At 38.6% G+C, this 15,671-nt stretch overlaps 2 protein-coding genes across 2 annotated transcripts in view; one reads left to right on the forward strand and one right to left on the reverse strand.

Annotated features, from left to right (window-relative positions):
- The window catches only part of LOC124275136, a 54,652-nt gene extending 46,892 nt beyond the window's left edge, over positions 1–7,760 (forward strand). Inside the window, exons 3-4 of the mRNA XM_046710629.1 lie at positions 6,839–6,928; positions 7,581–7,760. Of these exons, the coding sequence (XP_046566585.1) occupies positions 6,839–6,928; positions 7,581–7,679 (189 nt within the window). The 3' untranslated portion in view covers positions 7,680–7,760. The remainder of the gene's footprint in view (positions 1–6,838; positions 6,929–7,580) is intronic.
- Positions 1–15,671, reverse strand: part of LOC124275114 — a 169,086-nt gene that overhangs the window by 123,547 nt on the left and 29,868 nt on the right. The window lies entirely within an intron of this gene.

The raw sequence follows: 15,671 nt of genomic DNA on the forward strand, positions 1-15,671 counted from the left end.
CAATTTGGATGTTCAAGAAACACTCATTATATCTTGTGGCCAGTTTCTGAGTTCTATGCATGTACCAAATAATCCAGTGATGTCTGTAGATGACACAAGATATTGAATGAAAACCTCCCACCAACATCCAACAGTCTAAAACATCACATTGAAAGAGTAAACTACCAAGTCCATGTTTGGAAACAGTCTCTGCAACCAATCATGAACATCCCTTCACCAGTTGGCCATGGTTGGAGCATTTGTGATGGTCAGCTTATCCTATTCTGATGTCGAGAGATCCTGCTCCCCGTGGATTGGTTGAACTGACATCGTGTAAATGCAAAAAGTCAGCATGCCAGCAGAAAGAATGATATAGTGTGCACATAGGCATGTCTTTTTGTATGGCAGATGATTGTTGCCCGAACACATTTGACTTGTTGCCAGTAGATGACTCCGATTCTGACATGATTGAGTGAGTGAGTTTAGTTTTACACTGCATTCAGCAGTATTCCATCTATATGGCGACAGTCTGTAAATAATCGTGTCTGGACCAGACAACCCAGGGATCAACAGCATGAACATCAATCTGTGCAATTGAGATACGATGACATGTGTCAACCCAGTCAGCGAGCCTGACAACGTTACCAGATCCCGTCAGTTGCCTCTTACGACAAGCATGGGTTATTGAAGATCAATTCTAACCCGGATCTCTGCAGGTCCGATTGTGACATGAAGTAACATATGAAATGAAAGAAAGTGAAAAGGAGGGTTATTTGCAAACTTATGGATGTATCAAAAGTGATTAAGAGTTATCTGATAGAACAATTTGAATGCCTACAACCAAAGCTTAGACGTAGTTATCGGCCATGAAGCATAGTTTTCAAACACTTTTGGATAATGTTATTTCATCAAATATTTTAGGAGTGTGAAGCTTTGATTGACCCTATCATTGAAATTTAGCTCTATTCCTATACTGTATTCAACATTAGACACTAAATGATTTGTTTGGATTTCATATCAGTACAAATTTAGTCCTCCACTAAGTATATGTAGTTAAACTACAATGGCGGCCATTTTGGCGGCCATTTTGAATTCTGGGTAATATGTAAACATTCCTAATAACATGCCGTCACTCTAGAAGTAAAGAGAAAACAAAAACAACTTGTTTTAGTAACAAAAATAATGTTAACTGCCATTAAATAAATCACTCTGACACATTTCCATGAAAAGTCTGAGAAATGCCAAAATACCCCTGTCTCGAAGAATAAGCTGTAGATCATTAAATTACCATGCTATGACCTACATACAAAATGACTTGTTTTGTGCCCAAGCCATCATTCTAGGAGAAACAAGTGTCAAAAACACATCAAAAGTATCAACTTTGGATGTAAATGGAAACATTCGGTGTTCATTTTTATGTAGATTTAAGTGTTGAGAAGGCAAAACACGACAAAACAAAATGGCGGCCATAATGGCAGCCATTTTGATTTTTTTTTTACAAAACAAAATTATGTCAAATAATTTCTACATCCTTTAGCAGTACACAGAAGTCAAAATGAAAGCGATCAGATTGATAGTAGTAAAACTATTAATGATTAACTTTGAGGTGTTGTCGGGCAGCAAACCAAATGTGACGAAAATGCCCCCAGACCCCCACCACATATAATGGCCTGTAAAAAAAAACTGATACCACAATCTGAGAGTATTACAGGCCTTTTCATGAGCCCAACACATCATACTAACTGAAAATAGTGTCAAACAAAATCAGTACTGGGGAGGCTACGAAATCCTATTTCTAGGCCCCTTTTGAGATTCTCCTCCTGGACTAATAGACAAAACTACAAACGTAAAGTGTCTGTCTGTGACAACTTTCCAAACAAACTTGAAAGAACAAACCATATAACATACCCAACTTTTAAGTTGTTTTAAACAAATCACAATAATGACTTTTTACCTGGTTTTCTTTTTTTTCAAGTTCGCAAGTGACGAAGAAATTGACACGGTCACGTGGATACATATGACAGTCCTAGAAATAGCACTGTTTGTAAACATTGACACGTGAATGTAGTGTCCAAATATATTTTTCCGTTCAGTTGGGATATCTTGGTTACTAAGAAGAGGAATATTAGTTCATGAACAGAAATCCAAGTTTCACAACCCCAAAAATAGAAAGAAATGATGCACACTTCGTATGAATGTGCAGATACTATTTGCTTAGGTTTATGTTGTGTGTCGGCTTTCAGTGGTACAAGCAGTGTTGCCTGTAAACGGGAAAGACCAGACCCTTAACTCGGCCACTCACTTAATGATCCTTTGTCGAATTTAACAAATTTATGATTTTCATGCATTGCAAATATTTTCAAATGTCACTCAGTGTACGACATGATGCTCATAACAATTTCCTGTAGATTCCAATTATTCCTTGATAGTTAAACAAACCTTATCAGCCACTGCATTAACAACCCGTTTGTTCAATTGCATAACAAACTCTAGCTGGATGGAAAACAATTATGTGCCACAACTTGATCGATAGATCAATTCAGATTACTTTCATTATTATATTTTCCATTAAAGGCTTTCCAAACGTTTAGCCAGTAATTGACAATGACATGCAAATAAATATACGTATGCATTGTATGTTTTACGTCTTGAATTAACTGGTGCATCATGAAGACTTTCAAGTCAAATTCTGCTGAAATCAACTGAGAATAGAACACTAATGTGCTTCCTGAACGGAGAATACAAAACCCAATCTGCTAAAGATGTCAAAGGTTTTCAAACATCGATTAGTGTGGATGCTGTACAGGAGACATTGACAAGTATCCAAAGTCTGATATCGTTGTCCGGGCTATTATGGGACAATCCGCAGCCGAAACCAGTAAAAGGTGCAACGGCTCGGCAGTAACTTCGAGGATATATTCAAGAATGTTGTGCATATCTAACAATTTCTAGAACAGAAACGAAACAAAACTGTTTCATTTTAGACTTATCCCACGAGACTAACAAACCCTGATTCAATCATCAGTTACAGTTACAATTTGTTGTACCCTATCATACTATGGTTGATTGGTTCCGTCTTAATGATATAATAATGCTGATTATGATATGTGCAGACGTATATTATACCCAAAGGGTTACAAAATGTACATTCTATACAATTCTATACTTTGTTGGTTTGACTTACATTGACTCTGTGACAGGATGCCTCACGGTGGACTGTTATAATAGTCAACAGGAGTCAGCCCGTGGAAGAACCAAATGTGCAATATAATGTAATTAACAATTCTATTCCAACATTGGCTAAGTCTCCAAACCAATACAAATAAATTCAGCTATGTATTGTATGGCAGTAACTATGTTCAGAGTCATTAAAATACAAGGGCAGGGATGGTAGACCAATAAAGACTTATGATTGTAAAATACCACACTCTCAAAATTATTAGTAATCGAAAAACTTTTTCTCATCTGAACCTGAGACAGTGATCAGAAGACAAAAACGTGGACTTTGGTGACTGAAGATGCGACGAAATTTGAGATGAGAGGCAAGACTTAACTACCCTCTTGCATGCTATGTCTAGGCAGATGATTCAGGATCTTGGTCTTTGTATTTTACAGATCACTCAAATCCCTCTGTGAGTTTCAGAACACAATTGAAACTATGAACAAGAAGTCTAGTATGTAGCTCACCACTGTTGTATGTTTCCATTGAGTACGATGTAAAACAATCTCGGAAACATTTCTGCAGGAAGTAAACAGCCTCTCTAACAACACCCATTATATATGATGAACTATGATCAATTACAATTTGGCCTTACCTTAAGAGATTAAGTATCAACAAACACCATTATCCAGCCTCGTGAAAGAATGTCGAGTTTGGATTGGTTCACGTGACTCTGATAAAAAATACCATGTACACCCGTCACGATCCGCCAGCAGGGAGTACAAAAGTCATATTATCCCGCCACGCCTCGGTGATCACGCGAAGTGAGAAAAGCCAAGCCTTTAGTAACGTACGCTGCATTGAGGCCAATCGATCAGCTGGTGTCAACATGGCATCTCACATAAATAAAAACATGTCGATTCGATGCGTATTCTTTTCTTTTGATTTAGTAAAAACATTCGGCTAGATAAATGCGTTATCACATCGTGTCGAGGGAAATACGGGTTTTTACAACCTTACTCGGGACTGATAAAACCCCGTATTTCCCTCGACACGATGTGATAACTTATATTGCAGACAAATTCAAATGATGTTATTCATGATAGTCAATGTAATTTATCTCCCCGTTAACGAATTCACCCTATAATGCATCGTAATGACATTCCAGACTCTCCAAATTGACATACAGGACCACGATATTTTTGGGGAACAGAATTCCATTAACCATATTACAGACAGTTCCATAACATCAAACTCAAAGGTTGTTTTCATGCTTTGAAAATGCTTTCATATTTACATTTTCACAGGCCGAGATGACTAACTGTAGTTTTCAAATAAGACAATATTTGCTTGAAATTACAACAGACCTTATCAGTTAATGCATTAAGAACCCATCAGTTCATGGAATAATGTGCCATAGCTTGATTGGCAATTCGTTTCAGATAGCTTTGCATTTCGACTTCCATTTAAAGCTTTTAACTCTTTAGGCTTGTAATGTGATTGTAATTACGGTCAGACACATGATGTTATATTTACTCACATTGGATTCGCCTCAGCGCTTGAGAGCATTTTAGAACGTTTCTGATATTGAATTGTGTTCAGAGTTAACTAATGCATCGTCACGTAAACTATTACTTCAAATACTGGTCACATTGAGTTGAGAATAGTACGAGCGGAAGGTGCAGTCCGAGTGTTCATCACACATTTGTAATCCAGTCTGTGGAATATGTTTAAGGTTGTTAACAATGCCGTTGGTTCATGCAGTGAAGCAGATGATGCACAGGACACACTGACATGTATCCAGAGACTGATAGCATTGTCCGGATCATCATGGGATTATCAGCAGCCGAAGTCCGAAAAAATGCTTCCACGGCTCGACGGTAGCTTCCCGTATATATTCAATAATGGTGGGCGTGTTTTACATTCTCAACTGTATCCAGATGATTCAGTTGTATGTGGGAGCTGAATCTTTCATCGACGCAAGTCTTACTATCGTAAACCACATTGTGGCTTTGTTAACTTTAACCTATTGGGGTCTCAGTACCAGCATCCACAGTGAGGTTCGCATATTCTACAAACGTCTTGGCGAAGCACGATTGAAGTTTGACAGTTGTGTATCAGCAAAGAGACTGAGGCAGAGGGTGAAGAAAGCATGTGTATGCATTATGTTCTTCGCGGCATCCATTGGTGTGGCCACCGGATTATTAATAAACATGCTAGGTGATACATCCACTTATTTATTTTGGCCTCTACTAATTATGTCTTCGATATTGCTTTTGTTTTTGTCCATCTCCCTTCTTTTTACTTATGAGTATGATAATTGCACAATGAGACTGTCTAGGGCTTCTGAAGGGTCCGTCAAAGACATCCGAGGTTACAATGCATCCTTAACAGACCTGGTGGAACATGTGTGTTCCCTCGTCTCCAGACATGTGGCTGTTGGCTACGCCAGCTCCTTCCTCGCTGTGTGTTTCTGTCTGTACAACATCATCAACGATGACAAGTCTTTTACGACCCTGGCCGACCCTGGGCCGTCCATTACTCATCTCATCGCTCTCACCTATGCTGGTGTCAGACTCCAGTGTTAGAATATTGTTGTAAAGGTGTACATACATAATACGATACATTCTAAAAACTTGACCTGAATGTCCATATGATCACAAATGTCTATGATTGACATGATTCATAAAGCTGTCATTGGACTTTCTTCTTTCTAGGACGAATGTGAACCGTTTTCAGATTTCACAATATATCCAAATGAATGTGATAATAATGCTAATTCTTATGGCATAAGATTGGCATTATTAAAATCTCTACATTCTTCCATTAATTTATCAGAAGTGAACTGATAATAAAGGAAATCGTCCACGAATGCGTCCACAAAACTAAATAGTGATGATTCCATGCCCAGGTCTTTATTATTTACATTTATTTTGAAGTAGATACTCAATGACTCTATTATAGCCAGATAGAGTAATTGGACTGGTAAGAAAACATTGTAACTGTTTATTCTTCTTGAATTAATTGATAACGAAAATGTGTCTCCCTGAACAGGTCAGTCATTCTCAATATTTTAACACTTTCACTTCGCTGTTGCAAAATGAACGTTTGATGAAGTCCTGATCCAGACTTCGTGATCCCTGCTTTGACCCAGATAAATCAAACCACAAAGGGCAGGTATGTGATAGCATCCTCCATCACCACCACCACCAAAGGGTCACTTTTAAGATAGTTGACGGTCCATTAAGGTCGATCACGTAGATCCTTGACTCTATTATAGCTTTTATTGACACAACGAAAATGTGTCAGTCAGTCGATGAATGACTTAAACAACATCTCTGAGATTCTGAAGAGGTCATAACGTCATTGACGATGAATGATAAACAACATCTCTTCCCATAGGTCTCATTGACATGGCAACATTGCGTATACCAAATACTTTGCATATTAATAACGACATCAAATTATTTATTTTTCATGTTATCAAACAGGTTTACAATGCTCGCCTTTGATCGAAGCACGTGCATATCTAAAATCAATTTATGGTGCGCCCTAAGGATCAAAATAATTATACACAAATAATTATGAACATAAGTGCTTCGGTCCTGCCCCACAAGGAAGCACATGTGATACATTCTGGTGAAATGTTTACGTTGTATGTTGTCAGCTGAATATTTATCTTACGATCTGTACATCAAGGTCACTCTGTTCACCAACAAGTTGTCTCAACGTCAGATCGGAATCTGCCCCTTAGGACTCATGACCATCACGAAGGACACTATCCTAACGGTATGTTGAATGCATATAACTCAACGCGCATTTATCCACAATGCTATTTGTCAGGTTGTAATATAAAACACTTCTATTGTCCACTAAAGATATGACATTATATCCACACATAGCTTCTCTTATGTACGTATTTATCCTCCAATTGAGTTGCTTCGTGATAATCGGCCAGACTCGCTGATTTGATTGATACATGTCATTTCTCAAGTGCCGAGATCGAAATTCACAGTGTCGGGTAATGTTAAGTCTTGCCCACTTTCTACTGTTTAAAGACTCCTATCATAAAGCTGATATAGGCTTGCCCACTTTCCATTGTTTGTGAATGAGTGAATTTGGTTTTACGCCGCACTCAGCAATATTGCAGCTATGTGGCGGCGGTCTGTAAATATCGAGTCTGGACCAGACAATCCAGGGATCAACAGCATGAACATCGATCTACGCAGTTGGGATACGATGATATGTGTCAACCCAGTCAGCGAGACTGACCACCCGATCCCGTAAGTCGCCTCTTATGACAAGCATAGGTTACTGAAGATCAATTCTAACCCGGACCTTCACGGGTCTTCCATGTTTAAAGACCGCCATCACATAGCTAAAATAGGCTTGTCTGTAGCCCTACAATATATCAATAACTTTTGCTTCATTGTTTGAACAGATCATTGGTACCCTCCTCACCTACGTTTTCATTGTGATCCAGTTTAAACCGGAATCAAGTGGTGGATGTCGACAAGCTGAAAACGCTACGGCAATATAGTGGGACCGACTAATACTTGAGCCGTTCGTTATTCAGTGAGAGACTTTGTTGTCATTTCTTGTCACATCGTCCGTTTTTCAACTGAAACAAGTATACATTAATATTTAGACTATAAAACATGTCACATATGTTACATTTGGGATTACACTTTCTTAGTAAAGTACAGATTCTAGTACTGTTTGGATGAGCCCCATGCGGGATTCGAATCCACACCCTCAGAGTCAGGCACTAATCGCCAGCACACAAAGTCAGCCGCCTAACCCGCTCAGCCAGAGAAATTGAAGTCGGACAACTGGTAGTCTAGACTGCGGACTTTGTGTACCCCTCTGATAAATGTAAAATAGCAAGGCTTCCACGGCCGAAAGCTATATTTACACAATGCCATTTAGAAAGCGGTCAAATGTAACATATGTTATATTTGTGATTACACTTTCTTAGTAAAGAACAGATTCAAGTACTTTTGTTGGGTTGAATCTGACGTTGTGTGCTGACGATTAGGTGCCTGACTCTGAGTTTGTGGGTCGAATCCCGCATGGTACTCAACCTACAAAAGTACTTGATAATGATAAATTGTTATGATATACACCAGTGTGGTTAATATGGCCTCTGATTCAGGTTCAAACATGGAACAGAGAATACGTAATGCGGCATAACTTTGCTTCAGAAACAGCTCACGATCATCGGTTTCCATATTTTAACTATGACTCAGTGAAGTTCTGAATACTTTGAACCTCGGGACATCGGGAATCTTATCAATATAAATTTCCTTTACAAGCTCGGACATTGGCGTATGTTGGCTCTGTATAGTTGCACAGGTTTCCTCCCTGATATCTTCCCTTACATAGTTGTACTTACGGGTATACAAAATATCCATGCAAGACGAAATTCCCTAACCCGCCCCTTCTAGGTTTGCTACTTGTAACAGGAAAAGAGGTCCTGGGAACCTCTCGTTCCACTAATCTTTATTTGGATGGTATTTATAACATGCCCACCGGTCATATATTATGCCTGAGGAATTTCAAATTGTACATTCTATACAATTGTATACTTCATTGGTTTTATAACATTGGACTCTGTGACAGGATGTTTCATTCTGAATTTTCCCACATTAGATTGACACACTCACAGATGATGAATGATTGTCAATTACAATATTTCCTTACCTAACAGACTATGCATCAACACAGCACGTGGCAAAAAGAAGCGGCAAAACCCTTTCCACATTCATAAGAAATCTCTGCCAAGAGCAGAGTCGGTTGTACAATTGTGACTATATCATGAGCAGACATTTGTTTCAGAAATATATCAATAATATAATGATTCTGTGAATGACTAATGACAGAAATGAAAAGAAATTTGTAAGTTCCGTGTGTGACTGGAATGATCTGGTGGTGAACGCAAAAGTTCAAAGACAACGTTCGGTGTATGTCATGGGTTGGCTTTCAATGACGCAAGTGTCGTTGTCTGTTGTGATGTGTTATATGTCACTAAGTGTTCAACATGATGCTTACAGAACATTTTCCATGGCGTGGTTTCCTGCACATTTCAATTCTTCCTTGGTATTTCACAAACCCTATCAGCTACTGCATCAGGAAGCCGTTTGTTCAATCGTAAAGGCTTCAGGGCAATTACGAGCCAGACCCTATGAGCTACTGCATTGGGAAGCCGTTTGTTCAATCTTAACTGCTTCATGGCAATTATGAGCCAGACATTGATTGCTAGAACAGTTCAGATTACTTAAATCATATATGTATATAAGTCCAATCTCACTCAAAGCATATTTTCATACTACGTATTTGAATTGCGGAATATGTGTTCTTTTAATGTTTTGCTAAATTTGACTACAATAGCCAGTGGCTGAAGGGAAGATGTAAATCCAGCTTGGGTTCATGCACTTAGCAATGGTACTGTAAGACCCCATGGTCCCTAGTATGGTGATCTACCTTTAGTTGTTGGCGATCTATAGCCTGTTTTTATATTGTTTTGTCCTGGATAGGTATATAATTTTAATAATAGATTAAATATTGTTATATTTAAGTCGTTTTACTGTCCTTTGTCGACAGATATTATTATTTTATATTTTTTAAATTTTTCATACCATTTTTACAGTTGCACATGGGCTCCAATATGCAAAGTAGAGGGCTACCTCTTTATAGAGGTTATACAGAGCATGAAGCAATGGTAGTACAAAATAAATCAGTCTTTGAACAGGTTGTGACATGCCGACCAGAATTTATAAAAAACGTCGATTCTGGAGCATAACCCAGGTGTATATTTGCTTAAATTGTAATATTGAGTAAGCCTTTTCAACATAAACTGAAATGTTGGCATATTTCCTGATGTTTTACGATTAAAAATAATACTTTTGAAAAGGATGAGGATCACATTGATTGGGTCGTTACGGACAGATATTATACTTTAAAATTAAGTATTCTTATTCTTATTTCGGTCACGAAATGGCTGACATATTGCCAATGTGACTATTAAATTTTTTACTCACTCACTCAATCACATGTTTTTTACGAAAGACTTTTTAAATGTTCAGCCAGTAACATGCAATGTCATTAGTAGGTCTGTGTATTCCATGTTTTACGTCTTGTATTGAACTGCCTTCTGAATTAAATGATGCACCAAGAATACAGGTGACTTTGAGTTGAGAATGGAATAATAACATACATCTTGCAAAGAGAATACAACATATATTTATAATCCAGTCTGTTGAAAATGTCAAAGGATTTAAAAAATAATGTCAATGCGTGCACAGATGGTACCGGTGATGTGCAGCGAACATTGACAGGTATCCGAAGACTGACAGCATTGTCCGGGTTATCATGAGGCTATCAGCAAACTGCTACCAAATGGTAGTTTCCAGGATAAGTATGGTGGGCATATTTTACACACTTAACTGTATGCAGATGATACTATATTATGCATGTCTTTCAAGTCTTGAATCTTTCAAAGATGCAAATCGTATCTTCACTAGTCACATTGTAATTGTTGTATTTTTAACCTATTGGAGTCTCAGTACCAACAGCCTCAGCAAGGTTCGCATATTCTACAAACGCCTTCGCGAAATACGCTTGCAGTTTAACAGTTGTTTTGTAGAAACGAGACTGAAGCATAGGGTGAAGAGAGAATGTGTGTGGATTGGGCTGTTCTCGGAATCGGATGTGTGGCAACTGCAAGCATGATCATGATAAGTGACACGTCCAGGTACTTCTTGACTCGTGCTGAACTTCGTTGATGCTTCTGTTCTTGTCCATCTTCCTTTTCCTTACGAGTTTGATGACTGAGGCTGTTAACTGCATGTGATGAATATTGAGGACATTCGAGGTTACCATGCATCATTAACAAACCTGGTGGAAAATACACTGATTACTGTGTTTTATTGTCGATTTTTAATTTTTTGTGTCTGATATTGAATGGAATATGTTCGATGACTGCCACATTTTCTGCAGATATAGTGACAATAGTGATTGTCCTCTCACAAGACACACACGTCCATGAAAAGGTGCGTTGTGTCCTCGGTGTTTTGTTATCATTACTCTTCACCTCCTTGACACAAACATGTTAGCCGGTTGTGAAGGTGCCCGTGGCATATGTTGACGCTGATATGTATAATCTGGCAGAAAAGTTCCGTGACGGTGTTTGGTCACTTTACTCAAAACTACAACTACAATCGTTTTCTAATTTGGCATGATGAATCATAATTGTTCTACCATTGGTAATTTTGAATTTCATTAATTATGACTTAAAAATAAAAAGCTGTCTATATAAGCTGTCATGATGTCAAGACAAAATAACATCTTAACTGTCAAGGGCGTCAGGCGACGAATCGGAACAGGCACCTGGACATGCAAATGTGCATGAAGTCACTACCAGTGAAGGACAAAAGGGGTCATCTCAAAATCAGATCCATCACATTATCAAATGAAACTTTGCCATTTAACATGAGTGAGTGAGTTTAGATTTATCGTCACATCGGCAATAGTACAGCCATATCGTGACGAGAACATTTTATAATTATAGTAAAAGATCAATAAAGTTAGAAATTGAATGAAACCTGTTGACGAAGAACAGTAAAACTACGGGGACACCAGAAATGGGCTTAACACATTGTCACATGTGGGGATATCCATTTAAAACTAGCAATTAAATCTACCCCAAAATATTGGAACTATAAATGACAATACAATATAATAACAGGCTATAGATTGCCATCGACTGAAGGTAGATCACCATACTAGGGACCATGGGGACTTACAGTACATTTGCTTCCTGCATGGACCCTAGCTGGATTTACACCATCCGTAGCCGTTCCCTCAGCCGTTAGCAACGTAGACAGATCTAGCCATACATTTAAAAACACACATATTCTACGATTAAAAACAGCTTAGAGTTTCAATTTACTTTGAATGTTTGTGGACTTACGTATCCTCTCAGGAGGACAATCCCATTTAACATGAAGCAAAAAAAGGAATACTAGGTAATATTAGTGATCATGTTGATTTTTAAAATGCCACTAATCAGAACTGATAAATAATGGTCATTTGGTTGAAAAGTATAGCAATTGGCAAGGAAGGCAAAACGTATGCGTTGGATTTATAATGCATTGTTATAAACAGAAAAGCTTGCACATGTTGATTGTTGTCAAGGTATGAATCACAAATCATCTTCTACATCAGACTGATCAGAATCTGATTCATCCTCAAGATGTACGCCACTGGGCATGTGTCATGCTAAAAGAGGAAACATGACATTTGTCCACGGACATACTTCCCATCACAACTATTGCCTTCTACACCTGAGACGTGGACGTTTATGTTCCATCGTCAAAATTACCCGTGGGACTGAGCGTCTTTCACAAATGCCGTTTATGCATAGATGTCTATTCGTACAGCTACATCTGTTGCCAGATACGGTACCGGCTGTAAGGGTTGCTGGCTGAACCTGTTTCAGCCGTGCGTTGTTGAAACTTGATGTGGTGTTGTGACCTGTGGTCGGTCACTGATGATCTATAACTTGATTGTTTTCCTGAATGTTGTTTCCATATGGTTGAAAGGAACATAATCAAGCTGCTAAGTACCAAAGTGAAGCATATTAATACACATATCGAATAATGGAAAGAGGTATTCGGCACTTTTTAGACTGTGTTAAGATGAAATGATAAGCTTCTAAGATCAAAAGGCTGCAATAGTGTTTAATGAACCCGACTAAAATGATAAGTACATGTACTTTACAATGTCACATTCAAAAGAAATAACTGACAATATTCCCATTAGGTATAATGCCTCAGGTGTTGACTGATCAATCAGTCTAATTTGTCAACTATCCATTAACGGCTTATTGCAACTTCGGACAATTAGTTCCCTTTGTCGTGATGTTTGATTATGGTGACTGACATATTTGCTTACTCCCAATATCCATTTCATCGTTTTGTGGACCTAATGTGCATTCGGCGTTCTATGGCGACTGGAGCATCAAATGGAGACAGTTGCGTCAAATACTGTAAAATGAACAATCTGATGGTCTAACTTACAAAGAGACACAACGTACATTTAGTATCCAGTCTGTGAAAGATGTTTAAGGTTTTCCCAGATACCGTTGATACATACAGTGATGTACAGGCCACACTTACAAGTATCCAGAAACTGATAGCATTGTCCGGGTTATCATGGGACTATCAGCAGTCGAAGTCAGCCAAATGGTGCAATGTCTCGGTGGTAGCTTCAAGGATATATTCAAGTTTGGTTTGCATACTTCTTGCTCTGAATTTTATCCAGATGATACCATACTATACGAAAGTGGAATCATTCTCGGAAACAAGTCTTACCATATCAAAGAGCATCGCACTTTTTTATTTCTAACCTATTGGGCTCTCAGTACCAACATCCACAGCAAGGTTCGTACATTCCACGAAACGTCTTCGTGAAACACAGTTGAAGTTTAAAAGTTCTGTTTCAGCCACTAGAGTCAGAGGGTGAAGAGAACATGTGTATGTATTCTGGGCTTTAGGTATGTACCTGTGTTGCCAGTGGCGTAGTCCTGAGCACGATGGGTGAAACATCCAGTGACTGATATTGGCCTTTACTCGTATTGTCGTCGATAAGTGGTGGTGTTACCGCTCTGCTAAACCATTCGTTATTGCTTTTGTTCTTGTCCATCTCCATCCTTCTTACATATGAGTATGATAATTGCACACTGAGACTGACAAGGGCATCTGAAGGATCCGTCAAAGAAGAGGATATTGAGGACATTCGAGGTTACCATGCATCCTTAACAGACCTGGTGGAACATGTTCCCTCATGTCCAGACACGTGGCTGCTGGCTACGTCAGCTCCTTCCTCATTGTGTGTTTTTGCCTATACAACAGCATCAACGACGAGAAATCCATTTCGAACATCGGTATTGCTGCAGCTTCCTTGTATATGTCTGTACTGAATCTCATCGCCCTCACCTACATTGGTGTCAGGCTACACGAAGCGGTAATTGTTAAAATGTGTTTTTGCCACAATGAAATATCGTTTTCAGAACATTGCAGAAATGATGACTGATTATGATTGAATTATTTTCTGGGTAATTCAGGTTAACAATTTTCCCGTTTCAGTTGTTGAATTATCTATTCATATTTGAATGTCGAATCCCATACAAGTGTCTTTCGGTATAAATAACAACAACTCTGTGCAGCTGAATGAAATAATACGACTTCGTATGTAATTACTTTGGGGTTGAATAATGTTGTGTTTACACTTGTTACAACCTTCCAATTGTTAAACTGGAGGGTGTATGTTGCAAGAGAAGAAAGTTCAACCACTGAGCTACCTTGGAAAACCAACGGTTTTATATCACTGGGTGTTTTATTGCAGCAATGTTTGTTTACAGGCACACCGACCTCTGAATCTTCTCCTCGACATAACTGGGAAAATATGCCTGATAGAGTTATTGCACTGGTAAGCAAACATCATATCAAATTAAGAGCCACTTGAACTGAATCTAGAAAATATATTCCACTGTTTTATTAGAAGCTGTCCAACGAGAATTGACTAAGTATATAAAATATTATTTATGTTATTGTTATATGTACTTATGGTAAATTTTCGCGTGTGATCATTGTATTTCCTGTGTTCCAATTGGCTGAATAGGGCGATTACTATGGCATTACAAAGTCCAGCTGGATTCCATATACGCTATACCTACACATGATTCAAAAACTCGAATATAAAACGAGGTTTCAGTCATTTAAAACATTTCACACCCAGCTGCAGGTCCCGCTGTTCGCTAACAAGTTGTCTCAAAGTCAGATCGGAATTACTGCTTTAGGACTAATGACCATCACGAAGGACACTATCCTAACGGTATGTTGGATACATATAGGTCAACCTACATTGGACCACAATGGAATTTTCCAGACTTTAAGGTAAATTCAAAGATGCTTCGCTAAAAGATCAAAGGTGCCGACACTACTTTATCAGGCGATAAAGAACACTTTTTGCATGACGTCACAACGCAATTCTCGTCTACTCCTCGTCATCAAACGTACTCTTGATAACCGACGTCACGATGCATGTCAGTTGTCATCACATCACACCTCGAGCTGTCTCCTACAGTAAACTACCCCGAGCACCCCGTTTCGTGGCTAACATCTCCGGTGGAAACATTACGTTTAACTCTTTCGACGGAACAAATGTCTCAGCTCGACTCACAATTAAACAGGGACACCACCATATTAGCTAACTAAGCCAATGTCCACAGTCCAACAATGTATCCGTGGAACGTCAGGTGACTAGTCATCTGGATTTACTGTTCTAAACTTACGTTGATAGTAGAAAGATCCAGGTAAGAACTGGTCTTCAGCAACTCATGCTTACTCGTCAGGCTTAATTGGTTTATGCATATCCTTACGTGTTGATGGAGCAAATGCCGTTCAAATCACAATTACTGTCATGGTATTACAGTGACAGTGCAAATTGAAAGGCAGTGATGTTATTATCA

Source organism: Haliotis rubra, unplaced genomic scaffold (genome assembly GCF_003918875.1).
Source record: "Haliotis rubra isolate DU_JTF1 unplaced genomic scaffold, ASM391887v1 Scf1044, whole genome shotgun sequence".
NCBI lineage: Eukaryota > Metazoa > Mollusca > Gastropoda > Lepetellida > Haliotidae > Haliotis > Haliotis rubra.